This window comes from Aulonocara stuartgranti, assembly GCF_965226115.1.
Source record: "Aulonocara stuartgranti genome assembly, chromosome: 18".
Classification (NCBI taxonomy): domain Eukaryota; kingdom Metazoa; phylum Chordata; class Actinopteri; order Cichliformes; family Cichlidae; genus Aulonocara; species Aulonocara stuartgranti.
In genome coordinates this window covers 21,508,648-21,527,230 of record NC_138954.1, presented here as the reverse complement: position 1 = coordinate 21,527,230, position 18,583 = coordinate 21,508,648, and the positions used below count along the sequence as shown (strand labels likewise).

Sequence of the window (18,583 nt, the reverse complement as noted above, 5' to 3'; positions counted from 1 at the left end):
CCATCCACCCACCCAGCAAACAGCCAAACTTCACACAATCAGCAGCATTAAACAGTGTATTATAGAGATAATGGCATTTTGTGAAGGGAAGGTGTGCATACAGTGAGGCTTTTTTATTGTTGCCTTCTTGAACGTAAAGACACATATTTAAAGGAAAAAGAATAAATAAACCATGTGTGACCCCTTTAGTATACGGGACGTATCTATCTATAAAAAAAGATAATAATTTTAAAAAAAGAAATCAATCTATTAATTAAATTAATTACTTCAGTTAAGGCGGAAATTAACAGCATCTGCATTAAGATGATGTGTTTGAGGTCCTCTGGTGGTCTGTTTGTGCAACATGCATGACATGCAGTGCAGGTTGAGATGGCTTTCAAGATCAAGACAAGCTTTATTATCCCCGAGGGGGACATTTGATTTGTAGTCAGCAGCATAAATAACACACATAAAGTATAAAGCCAAAAAACCACAAATCACATAATTAAAAAACGTAATAGTCGTAGGAACAAATGAGAATTTAAATCGATTTTTTTCTGCACCGAGGGAAAAAATGCCTCCTCCCTGAAGATAACAGCTGATACTCTGAAACAAAGGATGTGTGCCATCACCCCAAATCCTTTCTGCCTTAAGGGTCACCCTCCCTCTGTACATGAGGTCAGGATCATTTAGCTTCAGTACCTGCCACTTTGCTACACAATTTAACTATATGCTCCAACCTCTTCTCCAACTTATCTAAAATCAGTAACTATTTCCTTCATTTTAAACACATTAAATGTTTAGAAGGGACTGTCCACACCATGCTTGAGATTCATCTACAACTGGGTCACGATCTGCATCATGAAGCAGAGAGATGACCACTGAGTCGTCTGCAAATTTGATTATATGTCAGTCCTGATCGAGGTTCTGACTCTCATTTGTATAAAGAATAAATAAAAGTGGAGACACGAACCTTAGGGGAACCGGTGGAAGGTAAAGTACATCTGATATTGTTGACTTTCACTTTCTGAGGTCTATCTGTTAAAAAGCCTCACTGATTCAGATTCCAGGTAAGTTCACAAACATAAAGGTTGAAGAAGAAGAAGACTGATTCCACGTTTTACTGTATATAATTACTATTAATTCTCTGTATTGTACCTTTAATGTATGTTGGCCTGTTTGTCCTGCAAGATTGGTCGGTCTTCTTCTTTCTTTTATTGCATGCTGTAAATACAAAGTCCATCCAAATATTGCAGGAAGGCCCTGCATCAAGACAGGTATACTTCAGAGATATCGATCTATCCAGTTAGGAAGCATAAACCATTATGAATCTGCTGTGAATTGTGAATTTCACCTGCTTTGGTGCAAATGAAAGTTATAACAAGACATCCCCCAAAAAGAGAATGGATTTGCAGGTGCTGGCCACAGATATTTCCTTTTCTCTTTATCTATCCTGAAGGATTTTTCTCTACTTTTGCTTTTTGATAGTTTCCATGCTACTGCTGGCTAAGATAATAAATGCAGCTTATTCAGCTCCTCAAAGATGCAGGAGAACCCATGAGGTGGACCATTACACACAGGGAGAGTGGACAGGGCCATATAAGGGCATCAACAGCGCAGCAGTACTAGAATGAGTACTTCGTGCAGACTAGTCGTGCATGTTTCTGAGCAAAATGTCAGAAACATTAGCTTTGAGGGCTCAACATCCTTTAGTGAGACCTGTGCTCAAAGCCCAGAACAATGAAGCTGAATTGGGATTTGCCCAAGCGTACCAGAGTTAGCGGGTCCACCAGTACTACCGAATTCTTTGCACAAACTAGAGCAAAACAATTGGCTGCCAATGGATTTTGTTTTGTTTTCAAAGCAGTGCATTCTTTTTCAAATGACCCCAAACTGCGCTATACTGCCAAACATACTTCCTAGTCTGCCTTCACACACATATGAACCCACAGCACTTTCATCATTATCACACTGTGGACAAGAGCATTTTTACAGCTCTTACTTTACTTAAGTCGTCACAAAGACAAGCACAGATAGTTTATTTAAAAAAGCACATTTTATGACACAGACCTGTAATGAGACACCATACGTATTATTGATAGCTGGCATTTAATAAAGCTCAAAGGAATAGAAAAAACAATAACAACCACAAAAAAAAAAGAGATCCATGAACAGTTGAGCATAGTTTGTTAATTGAAAAGAAAATGAGTTCAGAGTTGGAAAAAAAAATACTATGGTTTTCTCTGTATACTTGCTGGGTTTTATACAATACCACACTAAAGCCTGTGTGAGACTTTACGCACTCTCAGCTACACTTTGCATTCAGCACACTTCCTTCAACATCTGCACTGCTTCCATTAGTACACACTTCCATCAGTTAAATGTTGTTACAAAAAATACTTCTATATGCCAAAATATATCTGTACAGTGTAAACACATACTGAAGGAACGTATGATTTTAAAAAAGAAAATGTAACAGTAACGTAAAAGAAATGTAATAAGCATGTCCTGAAGAGGGAACATCTTCGATTAGACTCGACAACAGTGGACGGGGTCCTCAAGTGCTATTTACAACTGTGGACGACCTCGAGGGCGATCACGCTCTTTAACAGTTTATCCACATTAAAGTGACATTTGTAGTGTTTGTTAGATCCAAATGCAACATGGTCAACGGCGAGCATTCGAAATCACTCTTAAATTGCACAGACTGATGACACAGTGTGGGATGTCCGTCTAATCTAATACTCACGATAGTCTCGTCAGCGACGCTGCTGAGCAGTCACACTTTTTGCATCTGTAGCACAACAAAAGGCCCCCGAACGACAACATACCGACACGCACGTGATAAATTATAAAAGCTACTCAAAAAGCTACCACAAGCTGACTTGTTCATCTTTAATGGAACTGCCATTATATACAAACTAATTTAACTTATACAGGTACAGCATATTATGTTTCTCTGAATAAAATCTAAGACGCCTTTTTTTAAAAATCATCTTCAAAGCATCGAAATCGCACTGAAATAAATTAAGAGCCTATTGCAGGTGCTTTCCAGAACAGTTTGATGGTACTGCACATGCTCGATAATCTCATCATTTTATTCGGAAAGTAAGTGCAATCACCAGCTGAGGTATTTTGAACCCTCACTCTTCATGGCACTTCACTATACACACACACACACGCTCATTCGAACACACACAGACACTAAATTTAACCGTCTAGAAGTTTTTCAGTCACGTGTACAAAAAACAAACAAACAAAAAAAATTACATGCCTCTGATCAAAGATGGGGAGGCGGAGGGGGGGGGTAAGCTGATCCCTCATCTGTGCCGCAACAGGCGGTGACAAAATAACGTTAACACTCACGGTGTGTTCGTCTGACACAAAACAAGCATAAGGCCACACATGATCAACTCAGAGAAACCAAACGGCCTCTTTCAGAGGCGTGACATTCAGTGCTTCAGTGGTTCAACTAGATAAGGCATTGGTTCGCCTCTTAATATTTTATTCCATCTCTCTCTTTGTTTTGGCACATGAGAACATTGATGCACGTGCTGACGAGTACACACTTGGGGCTCGTTTGAAGCTGTCCAAATGGTTACAGCCAGCTCTGATTTTGTGAAAGTAAATCTGAGGCCCACCCGTGTTCTTACATTCCAGTTGTGATTTCTAAAAGTGGGAATGTCAATAAAAGAGCAAAATCCGCAAAGTCCTGTGTTTTTGCTCCGACGGAGCACATCCAGATGCTGCCCAACCCAATCTGGGCACTACTTGGGGTGTTTTTTGGGCGTGCCCTGTTTCTTGGTCTGCCACAGATGGCTGGCGATGGTAATGGCATCCACGCTGGCGGACATAGTTTTGGCAGGGATCTTGCTGAACTGCTTCCTATCGGAGTTGTACTTGTACAGAGCTTCGATCATCTTTGTTGTAATATTTTTCGGGCCGATGCCGGCCAGTTTGGTGATCTCCTCGGTTTCAGGGCAGTAGGTGTAAACGGACCGGAACTGGCAGCCGGCATCGCGAAACAACACCAGGAAGTTGTTGGCTTCAGATTTCTCCATTTCCTATGGTGGCAAATTAAAAGAAAAACAAAAAAACATCTCATTACGGTTTGTTACGCTCTTTTTAGTCAGGAAAAATATATTTATACACACAGATACAAAACATACATCAAGTATCTTGTTTTTCTGCCCTTCATTGACTTTGCCAGCCAGGCAGCAGTGAGCCAGGGCGTTCTGGATGATGTGCTTGTTGGACTTGGCACTGGGCTCCTTATAAAGTTTAGGTCCTGTGGGAACAACGCACAAGCATGAGACTGCAGACAAAAAAAAATCCTTCATTGTTCAGCAGCTATGCAAATGTAAACAAACTATCTAAACTCCTGTGTCTACCTGTGTACTCAGTGTTGGAGGGGGTGGAGGAGGTGGTGGAGTCGTTTTCCCAGTCCTTCTCTCCGTTACGGCTGCCGGCCGAAGGACAAGAAGAAAAGCCTTCCGCGGAGTCTGGCCTGGAGGTGATCGCAACACAAACCAACAAATGACACACGCAAACATAACCACCACGAAGACGACAGACGAGCGTGGACACGTTACCGACACGTACGCCAACAAAATGCACACACACACAGACATGCACACACACAGATGTGGCAAAATAAGGTCAGACGCCGTGACACAGATCTCCAAGCCCTGCCTGTTGTCCCGCATTACATCATCGTACTGTCATAGTCAGATGAAACGGAGCAGCGAGGGGCAGAAACGGCACGTTCATCCAAGCAAAAGGAAAGTCTCGGTGCTGTCTTTATAGGTGCTGCGAGGGATGAGCTCAAGTACTTATGAAGGAACGAGCAAATACACTGGTGAAGCAGAGAGCAGCCAGCAGAGAGGAGAGAGCAAACAACAGCCTGAGAGCAGCACTGCACAGGACGGGAAGATGGGAAAAGAAAAAAAAAAACAAGAAAGGTGGAAACAGCTCAGCCACGCGAGTCTCGGGAAACTTATTGCAGAAGCAGCTATTCAGTGTCGACACATCCATCTGCTTTTATGCGTTTGCCAATGAAATGAGGTTTATACAGTAAATCAACACAGAATCACATCTACTTCAGTTTAATGCACTCGCTCTGCTGAGGCGCTCCTCGTCGCAGGGTTACTAACCTTCCCTTTCTTTCTTTGGGAGAGCTTAAATAAAACGGGATATTGGCAGAAGCTAGTTTGTGGCCTCTGAGGGAAGCATGCAAAACAGAGGGAGAAAAGAAGAGAGGGACAAGAGAGAATCAAGATGCAGACTGCAGATCCTCACAGGGAGAAACGAAAAAAAGAAACATTTCCTCGAATTAAAATCACAGCTGGAAGGTCACAATTGGGAGGACACGAACCCACAATCCAAGTAATAAACTGCTTTTGAAATTAAGAGTTTTATTCTTTATTCCTGGGCTGGTTTCATTGACATGGACAGGTGTTGATAGATGTTTGCGTTCCTTCTCCTGGATCTTTTTGGGTCCAAAATGTGATCGTCAGGCAGACAGGCTGCGCCTTACCTGTTATTCTTCCTGTTATCTGCATCTCTGTCATTGTTGGCCAGATTGAGAGATGCCAGAGAAACGCTGGACACCGAGAAGCCTCGAGGACGCACACCTGCGCAACGACAGCAGACAGGTGCGGTTTTACCACGCGTCACAAAGTTCGGGTGCGTTTGCTCGCTGGGTTTGTCGCGTTGCTCACCTGTTGCTCTCGCGGGAGGAGTCGACGACTCCATGACGTCTCTGTGGATGGACTTGGGCCGCGGCTTTTTCTTGAGACTTCCAGATCGAGGCTTGATGACCTCGTCCATGTCCTCCATCAGTTTGAGCTGCTTCCTCCTCAGATACTCATTCTTGATGTATTCCCTCCTCGCCCTCTCGTCGTCCTTCTTCTGCTGTTCTTCCTCCGCTTTCAACCTAAAGAAGGAAACCAAGAGACAAGTAGGTAAATGCAAACTGTAGTTGGACGCTGAACACAGGCAGAAAGTCAGAAAGACAGACGGACCGTGCAGCTTCCCTCTTCTGCTCCTGGTCCAGCTCCTGCTGTTGTTTCCTCTCCTGAGCTTCCTTCTCTCTCTGCAGCCTCTTCTCCAGCAGAGCTGCTTTCTTGGCCGCCATGTCCTCTTCCCCTTTCACATCATCCTGGTGTTTCATGGACAGAAACACACAGATGTATAACAGACCTCCAATTATAAGCACAAGAAATGAAAGCTGGGTGAAGAAAGTGTGATTTGTGCAAATCAAGTGTGAAACTCAGGATCAAAGGTAAGAAAACTGACTCTTTGTAAGGATGGCAGCTCTGATGTTGGTACATTATCAGAGTGTACTGGACTAACGCGAGTTTGTGTTCTGGCCCGTTATTCTCGGCCCTCATTCGCCCGTGGTGTATTGTCTCTGATCAGCTCATGGCTCAACAGGCTCATCACCGCACATGCTGTTCCAGACTCACACAGTGTGAAACTCTTCCTTCACCATCAGGGCATGCAGTCTGTGTTATTAATGAGAAGTTGGTGAGCCGTGCACCAATTACCATTACAGTTGAGGGAAGAGAGTAAAAAATGTGGGGTGAATACTGAACAGCCCCGTTTCATGGCAGGTACTACTTACACATCTCGACTAGCAGTTATGCTGATGTTAGAAATGTTAGGCCATGTTTAAATCACCATCATTTGTAAAAGCTAAAAAACAAAAATCTGGAGGTTTGTTTTGAGCTAAAAAATTTGATGCTGAAACTCACCGTGAAAAAGAAGCCACAGCACATCTTTTGGTCTTCTCCTGTTTCTCCCTCTCCTGCCATCTCCTGACCTTGGCTCTCTGGAGGCTTCAGGTTCGACTGAGGCACCTCCACCACGTCTTTCCGATCCTCTGGGTCTCCTCTGACCCGGCTGTCTGTCGTCCCTTGGATCTCCGACACCGGCTGAGAGAGCACCTGTGATGTTTTCGATTGTTTGGATTCTCCCTTCAACTCCGTCTTCTTCTCCCGTCGCTCATCGTCCTTTTCTTTGGCTGCTTCTTTAGTAGGAGGCGTGTCAGCACTCGCCTTTACCACGGCTTGCTTTTCGTTGTTAGTGTTTTCTTTGTTGTCCTTGGTGTGTGCGTGCTTGCTTTCCCCAGAACCCTCATCGTGGCCCAAGTAAGCAAAAGAACTGATCTGTGTTTGGCTGGGGGTGAAACGCCTCAGTCTGGGCAGGCTGTCCACGGAAGTGGGTGTGTTGAGCATTCGGCTAAAGGGCGTGACCTTCAAATCATTTGGACGCGGCGTCCGAGGGGTTCTGGCGTGGAAGGAGGCCGGTCGTCGTTTGATGCCGGCAGGGGAGCGATTGGGTGCGTGTGGAGAACCAGAGGAGGACAGGATCGGCGATAAGGAACCCACCGAGCCTCTCCCTGATCCCCGGCCTGTTACACTGCTGCTACGCAACTCACGGAGCTGCCTGAGTGGAGCAAATACCCACAACATACATGTGACATGGTAGCAAGGTGATGGTAAGTGACCAATTCAAATAAGTGGTTTGGATTAGGTGGTACCTGTGTGGAGACGGTGCAGGAGGTGGGATGACCCAGGCTTGTTGCTGCTGCTGTCTCATGGCCATGATCTTCTCCTGCTGCTGGGCCAAACGCTGCATCTCTGTCTGCAGGAAGCTCAGCGACGTGTTCAGCCTCTCAATCGAGCGTGTGTATTCTGCAATATCGGTTTCTCCTGGCGTCACACCTGCGTCACCGCAAACATGAGCAATGACGTGAATTATGTACCTAAATAAATCTATTCAGACAGCTTCCTAAGATCCAGGCTGAAGAGTGAAACATTAGCAACTTGCAGAACAATACAGACATTTAATCAAAATATTTGAAAGACTCACTAAAAAACCCCCAAAAAAAACAAACATCTTGTGCTGTGATTTCGTACCGCCACCATCTTCACATGGAGATTTCGGAGCTGCCCCGTCTGGCTTGCACCTCTCGGCCCGCTCCATGTTGCCCTGCCTGATGTCCTTGGATGAAGTGAGCGGCTCTGGCGGAGGTGTTTCTGCTCCTGAGCTGGAGCTGGGGGGTGCTGTCACTCCCTTCCGCCTCACTACGTTCAGGAAGGCCGTTCTGCCCATTCTCTGTCGATGTCGCGTGAAAGCAGCTTCCACCTAAAGAGCGAGACATGTGATGTTTACACACTTATATGTGATGCTAAGTTGCTATGAATCTCTTTAAGTCCGTTTACCTTTTTCTTTTGTGCTTCGATCGCTCTGCGTTTCTCTTCCAGCTTCATCCTCAGCTGAATCATCTCTGAGGCGATGAGGTGCGAGGGATCTCTGGGTGAAGGAGATACTGGAGAGGGTGATGTGATTGGTAGAGGAGGTGTAGAGATCTGGAACCAAATGTAAACATCAGCAACACTGATTCATTGCTATTTCAGCCTGAGGTGTAATCCAGAAAGATTTGTGCGAGTGGCTCAGAATGAATGACAAACCTGAGATGAAATGTTTTTTGGTGAGTGCGTATAGGGGACATTGAGGTCTGAACTCTCTGGCGTGGTCCCTCCACTGCTCCTTCCCTCCAGCTTTCTGATCTTCTGCTCCGCGAAGCTCGTCATCCGCACCAAGCCACCTCCGGAACCACCGGAAGATGAGACAGGGCTGACTGTGTGTGATCTGGGCAGCGTGGGCGCTGAACTGGGACAGGGGCTGTTTCTGTCAACTCCATCTCCCCGTTCACTCTCAGGGTTAGGGCCACCGACCCCTTTGCGTCCTCCTTCCTTGCTTCTTCCCCCTTCTAGCTTGTCCGGCAGAGGACACGACCGGGTCATGGCCTCACAGTCTGGGTCCATATCTGAATAGTCTCTAAGCGAGGACGAGTCCTCATCCAAGCTCTGGATGTCTTCGGTCCTCACATGGATCCCTGTGTCGACTTCATCAGTGGATACAGAGTTAGGATCGTGCTCATTGAGTCGCGCCTTTGCTGGACTCAGGTCATCTCCTCTACCTTGGGCTCCTGGAAGGTCTGAAGGTTCTGCACCATGGAGAAAGAAGGCATTATCTCCATCCCCCATCCCCAAGCTAGCGTGTGGTCTTTCAGTGTCATGGATAATCTTCAAGGCCTCCTCAATGCTCGGGGGAGTTGATGGGCTGATGTGGCCAGCGTGGCTGGGGCTGTTTCTGTCTGGCAGGACCCCGTTAGAATACCTGAGAACAGAGACACGTAAATTAACCGATTACAGTCACAGTGCAGGTTAGAGGAATCTTTTAACTTCCTGCTCAGTGAGAATCAGAAAGAAAGTGTTGGATACCCTTTATATCTCAACTTTCAACCATCACCTATCCAGCTACCATCCATCAATCCATCTGGTGTCACCATGTCAACATGCTACAAATAAATTGTTTTCTAGAAAGAGCATTTATTACATTCAATCACCACCTACATGTGTAAAACGAATTAAAAAACATTAGTTTTTGCATCCCTAACATCATTTAAAGCTGGCAGGAGCCATTACTTATGGATCAAAACAAGCCCGCTATACTGTACCTGCTTTGGCTCTTGACTGTGAATGTGTTGTTCCGTCCCAGAGGCTTGTGTGAGGTGAAGTCGTCATCCTCCTCTGGTATGTGTCTGCTCTGGCCGTTTACACTGACAGGCATCATGGAGAGCTGGCGTTTCATGCCTCCTCGGGACGCGTAGTGAACTTTGAACCCAAGGCCGTCGCTGCTGGCTGAGCGCGTCATGCCGCGCAGGGAGGGAGCCTCATCGAGCGGGAAGGTTGGGTCTCCATCCAGAGGAATTTCAAAGGAGATTCCTCGAGAGGAGGACCTAAAGAAGAGGAAAGGAGAAGAATTGTTAGTTTAATAAGGAAAAAAAGGTCCACTTAAGCCAAAGAAGGCACAGTTTAGCAGGGCTGTTGGATTTCAAGCACTTACTGTTTTTCTTTGGGCCAAGTCCCGACACAGCCATCAACATAAGACATGGAGGTAGATCTCTTCATTACACCTGTCAGAGACGCAGAGTATATTTGTTTAAGAGACTTATTGGCTGTATGAAAATATTTACACACACTGTGTGCGCAGTAAGTGTTTACTTTTACAGTGCTATGTTTAGATTGTTTCTACTGCTGCAAATCAGCCACTAGAGGGCATCTTGATTCAAAACAAAACCATGCACTGGTTAGTATTAACGCCCCTCAGTGACTTTCAGAGTACATTATTTTATTGTATGAGTCAAATAAAGCTCTTTGTTTTTTTGTTTTATGTTCTTGCCTCTTTTTCACACTTATTTCCACACTGCTGAATAACGAATCATCAGAAATGCTCTAAAACATCTATATCACAGCAGATGATCGATCGTTACCTTCAGAAGGAATTTTCTCTGGGCTCAAAGGTCTGTCTGCATAGCTCTGTTTGACTGGACTGGACACAGGAGCCATGTTTCTACAGGATACAGGCTCACAGGCTGCATACAAAAACATACAGTCAATATTCAGCTTTTCAATCATTTACCAACAGCGTGCTAATATTGTTGTAAAGCTGTACTATACCGTTCGGGTCGAAGATTCTGGGCTGTACAAATGACGGTTTAACCACTTCAAACCACCAGAAAAGCTCAGCCATAAACACCAGGTAGTTACTCTGCAAGACCACACCAGCTTAATGGTTAATTTGGAGATATTAGTAAATGACAATGAGCACAACACTTGACTTCTCCCTCCGTGTCTCTGTAAAGGTGCTACCAATCATAACAGATAACATCTGGATGGATTAATGAGGTCACAGCAAGTCAGCAGCCTGTCTCACTCTGGGGTTTGTGTGCATGTACTTTCAAATGTTTGACTGTCTGATTTACTTAATATCAAATCCATACACCTTTTGAAAACTGCCAAAAAACACCATCTGGAGTTTAAATTAACATGTGCACGGAGGGATGCAGAAAGCAGCACGAGTTGTGCATGTGTTAGTGTAATAACCAGATAGGCTCAGGAGGTCTGCAAAGATGATGATCTGTAGAAAACTAATTTGTCAGTTTATTTCTTCTCTAACAAGGTGAGTCTTTAGTGTAATGGTTTACACGTTCATCTAACAAGCAAAAGATCCTGAGATTGATCCCGAGAGGAGACCCAAATCCCTCCGAGGTTGTGTCAAGAAGGGCATCCTGGGTAAAAATCTGCAGAACTACCTGCTGTACTGAGGGCTGCTTTCGTTTCTCCTCTAACAAGGAAAGAACGAGAGCTGAAAGCTGTGATCTCTACTCCTCTGTGTTTACTTAAAGTAATGTACTGAAAATGAACAGACACATGCAGACAAACACTTGTTAAGATTCTGTGCGCAGTGAGTCTGTGGTGGACGGGCAGTGTGCCAGAGCCTTTAGCTGGCCTTCGTGATCCACCCCACTGTTGTAGTACTGTACCACTAAAAAGTCAACATGCACACACACTAAAATTTATGTAGTGGATGAGAAATGAAGGAAAACAGTGTGCAAATACGAAAACTTTCTGATGTTTTATTTTTTTTGAGGAATGGAAAGTCCCAGCGTGCTCGGATCATGGCTTGAATCTTAATGTTCCTTCCCACACTCTCTGCATACTATTTACCCACACTGCCACTGCTGCACTGGTGTTTGGATGGCACAGGGGTGCTCTTAAAGTAGGTCTCCTAACCATAACCAAATAAGCATGAAAGGAGGAGCTCTGTGTCTATAAAAGTCTTTTTTGTTTGTTTGTTTTTTCACAAGAACAAGAGAGACATGAAGAGAGAAGAACAAGAGAGGCGGGCAGAGATGTGAATCTGTCCTCTGTTGGAGAAGGGAGTGGGATGGAGTGAAGGGAGTCTCTCAAAAGTACAGACACTGCACTCTGAAAGCACCAGCACACACAGTCTGTTGTAATCTGTCTCTCTCTAACATATACATACATAGACACGCACACAGAAACATACACACAATAGCAATCCCTGTAAGAGCCAAGCCTACTCACATTCAAACTTTTCCTTGAGTGACTCATTTTTGCCCATGCGTAATTTCCCACTCTTGCTCTTCCCCCTCCAAAAACGTCTCACCATTTCTCCATCTCCTTTCACCGTGAAAGCAGAACTGTCTACATACAGTTTGACCAACCTTTATAGAAGCATGGGCGTAGAGCAGGTCCTCCAGGGTGAAGTGGCAGCAGTGGTTGAGGTTGTTCCTGCAAAACTCCTGCACCAGTTGTAGGTTGTACAGACTGTCAGCCAGGGACATGGTCTCCTTGAGGCAGATATCTGTTCAGCAAAGGGGAGGGGTCAAACACAGAGACACAAGGAAAGGGTAACGCGCCACACAGGAAGCCGAGGACACGATAAGAGTTTATGTTTAAAAAAAGACTAGAGGAGGAGGAAATGACTCTTAATTGTCCTGCATTTGTCATAAGAAGCCTCTCATTTGAATCACTTAAGCTCCTTGAAATAATTTGTGACGAAAACGTTCAAACCCTCTTCAAGTGCTTCTAGATGAATCATCAGGATTTTTATCCCCTGACGTTACTATAAGGACGGCCCGTGTATGTGTAGGAGGTCTGACAAGGCAACGGAAGACTACGGCAGCTGGTTTCTCTGCTGTGATGTCATTCTGCGCTTTACTTTAAAAAAAAAGTGAAGACAGTAGAGTAAATCAAGCTGCCAACAAGAAACCTTAACGAAGCACAGCTTGTTTTCACATCTGGTTCACATGCCTGAGATCTTCCTGCGAACTACAGTCGAACACCAGAGTTGTTTGTCTTTGAAATAGCAGCCGGCTCCACCTCTCCCTCACACAGCCCTCATGACCAATCACATTCCAACCCGGGGCATTTTCAAAAACGACAGTCTGGGCAAGCTCAGCGGAAACACGGCTTTGTTCTCCATGAATCCTAGTACCCTTTTTCTTCCTCTATCCCTCTATTTATACCACTATCAACAAATGCATATTGTGAAATATAAGGATTAGGTTTTGCATTTATAACACTCGCTTATGCACAATGCAAGTATTATTAATACACTCTTTGTTAAGCTATTGTAAGAGACTGGCAGTGAGAACAGTGACTTTTTTGTGCTCTGACTGAAAGTCACTGTGGTTAGTTTGATGTGCGCTATTCTGTCCTTTAATATGTGTGTTTGAACTGAGTTTAGTCTTGCAGTCTTGTGTGTAATAAAGCTAACAGACGAAAGTGTGGATAGTTAACAGAAGAGGGGGATGGTTGCAGACCTTCCAGTCTGATGGCCTGCGGGCAGTAGAAGTGCAGCAGCGCAGTCAGGGCGCAGCCATCTGTGTTGTCCTTCAGCAGGTTTTCCACCAGGGGGAGCGACGGCGCGCTCCTCTGGGCATGCTCCTTCCTGTAGCGAGCCTGAAACCATGGCAACGGCACAGAGACATCAGCTACATGTGTCATCGCGGTGGGTGTGTACAGCCGGCTCTCTGATTATCGATACAACCACATCTCCATGCTCCAGTCAGTCACACACACGGGTAAGGTAGAAGTGTTAATTTGAGGATCTTCAAACACACACACACCTGAAATAATACAGATTAACATCTTCATGCAAACAAACATTCAGTTAAGCCACACCTCAATAAGATTTATCATGTTATAAATGGTAAGAAGGACGCATATTCATAACCCTCACAACCCTGCTCTCTGCGACTGGTTGTGAGGCGTGGTTAATTCCCTGCATGCATGCTAGCAAATGAACGGTTTGCACCATTTCAACATCTACTGAGAACTCAGTGGCACTGAGGCAGTCTGAAGCTCTGGTGCTGCAGCAGACAATGTGTGTGATTTAGAGTTAAATAATAATGTGTGTGAGTGCATCCTTCCTCCCTGCAAGTTTTCTTCATGTCCCTCTGGGACTATCAAAACCACAGCAACAACTTTACTACATATTATTATACACATTCAGGGCATCGGTATTCTTAGTTTGCCCATGAAGACAAAATAATTATCACATACAACAGAGCGATTATGTTCAATAAAATTACTCAGTAGAAGATCTCATGTTTATGTGCTCATAAGAGCTATGCATAGCCCAGTAGTATAGGTGTAGCTCCCTAATGACAGGTCATAATGGTCACTATGATTTTTGTCTAAGATGTGAAAACGATGGTTGGGTTTGAAGGGTCGGGGGTGTCTGACCAAACCATGACGAGGGTCAGGGCCGCATGCAGTGACTGACAAGGCAAGTCGGGAGGTGAATGTGAAGGGACGGGGGGATTTTTGGGAGAGGAGGAAGTTGGCGGGTTTGTTGAAGAGGTGTTTCTAAGTATGAGTCGACTTACAGGTACTAATCTCCAGTACCATTTGCTAGGAGACTTGATGGTGGATGATGATCGGACAACAACAGGAGAGAATGTTAGGTGTTAGGTGTTTCCCCAAACAACAGCAGGGAAAAATATGCTACAGCTGCTAGGACTCATGAACAAACACCATCTTAATACCTCTACAAAAGCTATATAATACTTAAAATGTGTTACTTTCTTCACACATTTGAAATCAGCATCAAAACACACAGTGAGAATCACAGGATGCATCTGCTAAAGCAGAAGTTTAGTTGTGTCATACACCCATAGGTGCCCATGTTTACCCACATGGAAAAGAAATAGTAAAAACTTATGATTTACTCATGAAAGTGGCCACTTTCTCATTACTTTCATATATTGTTTTAGTAAGTATCCAAAACATACAAGTTTCATTATATAATTTTTCAAGGGATCTTATATCTGTTTTCACTCTTGTGTGCTTTTCATAGAAGTTTCACACAAGACAGATACAAACTTTATAAGATTTATATACATCTTTTCCATATGGGTACATATGACCCTGAACTTTATTTACACCACTTATTTTTGCTGCACTCCATTTCTTGTGATTTAATACAAATAAAAAATTTAAGTATTATTTACCTGCATTATTACAACTTTAAGCTAGTTTAATTTAAGCATCTGTAACCAAACAAAGTTGGTTTGAACCAATCAGCAACCCCTGAGAAGCTACTGGCCAATAAGGTCACAGCTGTCTGGGTCTGTCTATGTTTCATAGGTGTGACAAGAGTCAGATTGCTCAACCAACCCGCTGCCAAGTATTTCTTAAACGACTGGCTTCAAGCGCCTTATGTTCCAATTTTGCATAATTCTCATTCATTCAATCAACTGTAGGTGTTTTTTTTTTTAGCAGTGTACCTTACCAATAAATCACAATCATCAAAATAAACAATTATTCCTCTTAGTCAAAAAGCCTACTGTGTCTTTAAGTAATGTAACTGGATTAATGTCAGTGAGGATGTTTATTTATAATAAGTAAATGTAATCATAATGTGTACCATACATAAAGAGACCACACAAAGTCACAAATACTACACAGCAACGTGTTTTGAGATAGAAGGCTGTAGTTTAGGTTCAAGGTGATTTATATTTTTAGTATTTAGATATAATGTTTATTGCCTAATTTCAGCTCCTTTTCAATTGCAAATGAGTTATTAACACAATGTACAGAGAGCTAATGGGAATAACTAATTGGGCAAAATAAAAACAGTCAGCGAGTTTGTCATATTCATTCATGGTCCCCAGACTAACTGCAGATTTGATCTTCCCAGTCCATTTGTGCTCAGGCAGGACTTGCAGTTTTATTTTACACTTAATTGTAGTTTAAATGTGCACAAGCCTGTTTCAAAGTCAGATCTGCATCCAAAGTCTAATCCCTCATTTCTTGGCCTGTCTTCTCAGTTTGTTCCATTAAACTTAATGCAGCCTTTTGAAAAGTTATTGACACAAGCTGCAAACTAATAAGCACTCGAAACCTAAAGCTAAAAATACTTTACAGAGCCACAAACATGACCTAATTTTTGCAACTAAGATCCTAAATCTTGTGTAACGATCCAACATTGTGTGTTTTCTAACTTTCTGCTCAATAATACGATTAAGACCTAAAGTCTCAGTCCACACAAAGAAACGCTGAGTGCTTGGTCATAAGACCATAGTTAACGACTTTTCACACAATCCTAGAATAAACAAGCCCCACTGAGAAGTGTCTTGTGCTCATCCTCTGGTGTGAGAGTGTGTGTTTGCACAGTGTGTGTGTACATGTAAAAAATCCTAATAAGTGAATAGACTTCTATCTCTCTGACACTGCAAAGACAGAGCTGTGTGATGGAGCATGGAGGAAAGCAGCTGACTGACTGAGCGTCCAGCTATTTCTCAAAACCTTAAAAAGGCTGTAGTCTTCCTTTGTTCTAACTTGTTTTAACAAAGCCTTGATAGGTCACACACCCCGCGTGTGTTACCACAGCGCAATCGCAGATAGGCACTGATCTCTCTCTCTGTCACTATATTAACACAAAACAGACAGTAAGCAATAGAAAACGTGCCAAGAAACTCCCACAGCAGATAAAAGCTCTCGTCTAACTGACTTAACCACTCGTGACGTCCTGCAGTTCTTTGAAGAGCCAGTTAATTCTGCTCCATATGAGGAAACACACTCACAGTGACACTGTGCAGGAAACTTACGACCTGTTGCCTGCGAACAGGTTCATCCACGACACTGTGTGTTTTCAGCTGTGAACTGCAGTGTAACTTTGTGGGTGCACCGCACATTCATGCTCCCCAGAGGAGGAATCCAGCCGACTCTGACGATGCCCTCACTTTCCGTGTGCGGCCATTATAAAGGTTCATATTTGTGTGAATCGCTAACAAATATCTAATAAGAAGATACTGTTACTGTTGGGCTGCTGAACTAACCTGTGAGCATGTTTTAGAGTTAAGGTGTCCACTCAGGAAGTGATTCACTCGCTGCTGGTGGACATTCCATACTCCGGTTGCCTAGGTAACCTAAGGTATTAAACATCCTGTCACTGCAGCTTACTCACTTCCTGTATGAATGCCCCTTTAATTCACTGCATGAAAGAGGTCAAATCAACATTTTGTGTCTGTTACCTGGGCTAACTATCTGTCAGTTCTGTGGGTTGCTGGAAAAAGACATTCATGTTTCCCAGATGATGTACCCCACTAGCTTTAGAGGACACTACACTTTCTCTGCTGTCAGCATCAACTTCCATTTCTAAGTTTTGGGCTCTGACCAACATTCCTCACAGAGGCACACAGGCCTGGAGAAGATTCTAGATCCTAAACAAAGGCATGTTCCTTGAATTGCATCTCTGAAATTAGTCCTTTCACTCCATTCAATCAGTGTTTACCTCTCTGAGTTAGAGTATAGCTAATCATTTCCACCTGACACAAGTGATCCCCCCTCCCCCGTTTGTACTCCATCTTGGTGAGATAAAAATCTTTTTTTCCATTTTTAAACGTTCGCCATCTTGTGCCCGTTTTAGAACTCGAGGCCCGACAAAGCACCGCACTGTAGCTTCACGGTTGAGTGAGCAGCAGAGGACGGTATCTGACTGCAGTGTGTTTGTGCCAGTAGACTGGCTCGAAGCGTTGCATAACTACGAGGCCTGCAGGATGACACTGCCTCTCTTCTGCTACAGCTGACAAAGTTCCTGAGTGTCTCTCACTGTGGTGTCATTTCTCCCTTTCCTCCATCTCTGATTATCCCTCCTCCCTCTTTTTCTCTCTCTTGTTTTTTTCCACCCCTGTGTCTGTCACCCTTTCTCTCGTTGGCTTCCCCGCACATTTCTTTGTCTCCTTTAACAGCAGTGTGGCAACTCTTGCCAACATTTCTCTGCAGCTGGTCTGAGACTGAGCTCATCTGTTCCTCTGATTCACAGAGCCCCGTGTACTGAGCTGCATGTGACTGCATGTGTGTGTGTGTGTGTGTGTGTGTGTGTGTGTGTGTGTGTGTGTGTGTGTGTGTGTGTGTGTGTGTGTGTGTATCTCCACACGTTTAAAATCCAATAATATGAACGCGATTGGTGATAAAATGAGAAGTAATTGAAAGAATTCAAAAATAGATTTAATTAGAGATGGCACAATACCACTTTTTTAAGTCCGATACAGATACCATAAATTTGGATATCGGTCAATACCGATATGAATCCGATATAGTGTTTTTAAATCAATAAAATTGTTTTTTTTAATATCTTGCTGCATTTTGTATAAGTTCATACTTGAGTTTAAATAAACAACAACACTAAAGCTATTCTGTTATACCTGTATGTAAAAAATGAACTGCACCCAAAATATTTCATAGTTCAGCAAAACTGATCAATCTAATAAACTTAAACTTGCACCATCCTTCCTATTCTGGTATTTGAAAGAGTACTTAGCAGAAATATTAAGCAACCGAACTAATAGGGTTGCAAACTCCCAAAAAAAAAAAAAAAAAAAAAAATAGGGAACCACCCTCCACCTCATGATGCTTAATCGACATAATCAACTTTAATTTGATGCAGTGTGGAAAAAAAATGCACAGAAATAAATTATTTTTCTACAATATTTAAATAGATTCAACATCTTTCTTCTACAGAACTGCAGACTGCACAGATGGTACCTTCCCAAAGGAAAAAGTAGTATAGCTTACTAGGTTACATTAGACTTAACAGTTACTATATACAGTAATGGACTTCTATATATTTTACATAAGATTAAAACTTTGGGTGTGAGATTAAGATAATTATTTATTAAAAGCTAGACATTTTAAATGAGAATAAGAAAGAAAAG

The 18,583-nt window shown here is 43.4% G+C and overlaps 1 protein-coding gene across 1 annotated transcript in view; it reads right to left on the bottom strand.

Moving 5' to 3' along the window:
• Positions 1-2,016: 2,016 nt before the first annotated feature.
• camsap2b (calmodulin regulated spectrin-associated protein family, member 2b) overlaps positions 2,017-18,583 on the bottom strand; it is a 34,692-nt gene continuing 18,125 nt past the window's right edge. The window contains exons 5-21 of the mRNA XM_082512567.1: positions 13,184-13,322; positions 12,083-12,222; positions 10,512-10,602; positions 10,325-10,426; positions 9,898-9,967; positions 9,509-9,790; positions 8,457-9,168; positions 8,208-8,354; positions 7,902-8,130; positions 7,523-7,706; positions 6,735-7,428; positions 6,003-6,139; positions 5,700-5,914; positions 5,516-5,612; positions 4,371-4,486; positions 4,149-4,267; positions 2,017-4,043 (exon numbers count right to left, since the gene is read on the bottom strand). Of these exons, the coding sequence (XP_082368693.1) occupies positions 3,747-4,043; positions 4,149-4,267; positions 4,371-4,486; positions 5,516-5,612; positions 5,700-5,914; positions 6,003-6,139; positions 6,735-7,428; positions 7,523-7,706; positions 7,902-8,130; positions 8,208-8,354; positions 8,457-9,168; positions 9,509-9,790; positions 9,898-9,967; positions 10,325-10,426; positions 10,512-10,602; positions 12,083-12,222; positions 13,184-13,322 (3,771 nt within the window). The 3' untranslated portion in view covers positions 2,017-3,746. The remainder of the gene's footprint in view (positions 4,044-4,148; positions 4,268-4,370; positions 4,487-5,515; positions 5,613-5,699; positions 5,915-6,002; positions 6,140-6,734; positions 7,429-7,522; positions 7,707-7,901; positions 8,131-8,207; positions 8,355-8,456; positions 9,169-9,508; positions 9,791-9,897; positions 9,968-10,324; positions 10,427-10,511; positions 10,603-12,082; positions 12,223-13,183; positions 13,323-18,583) is intronic.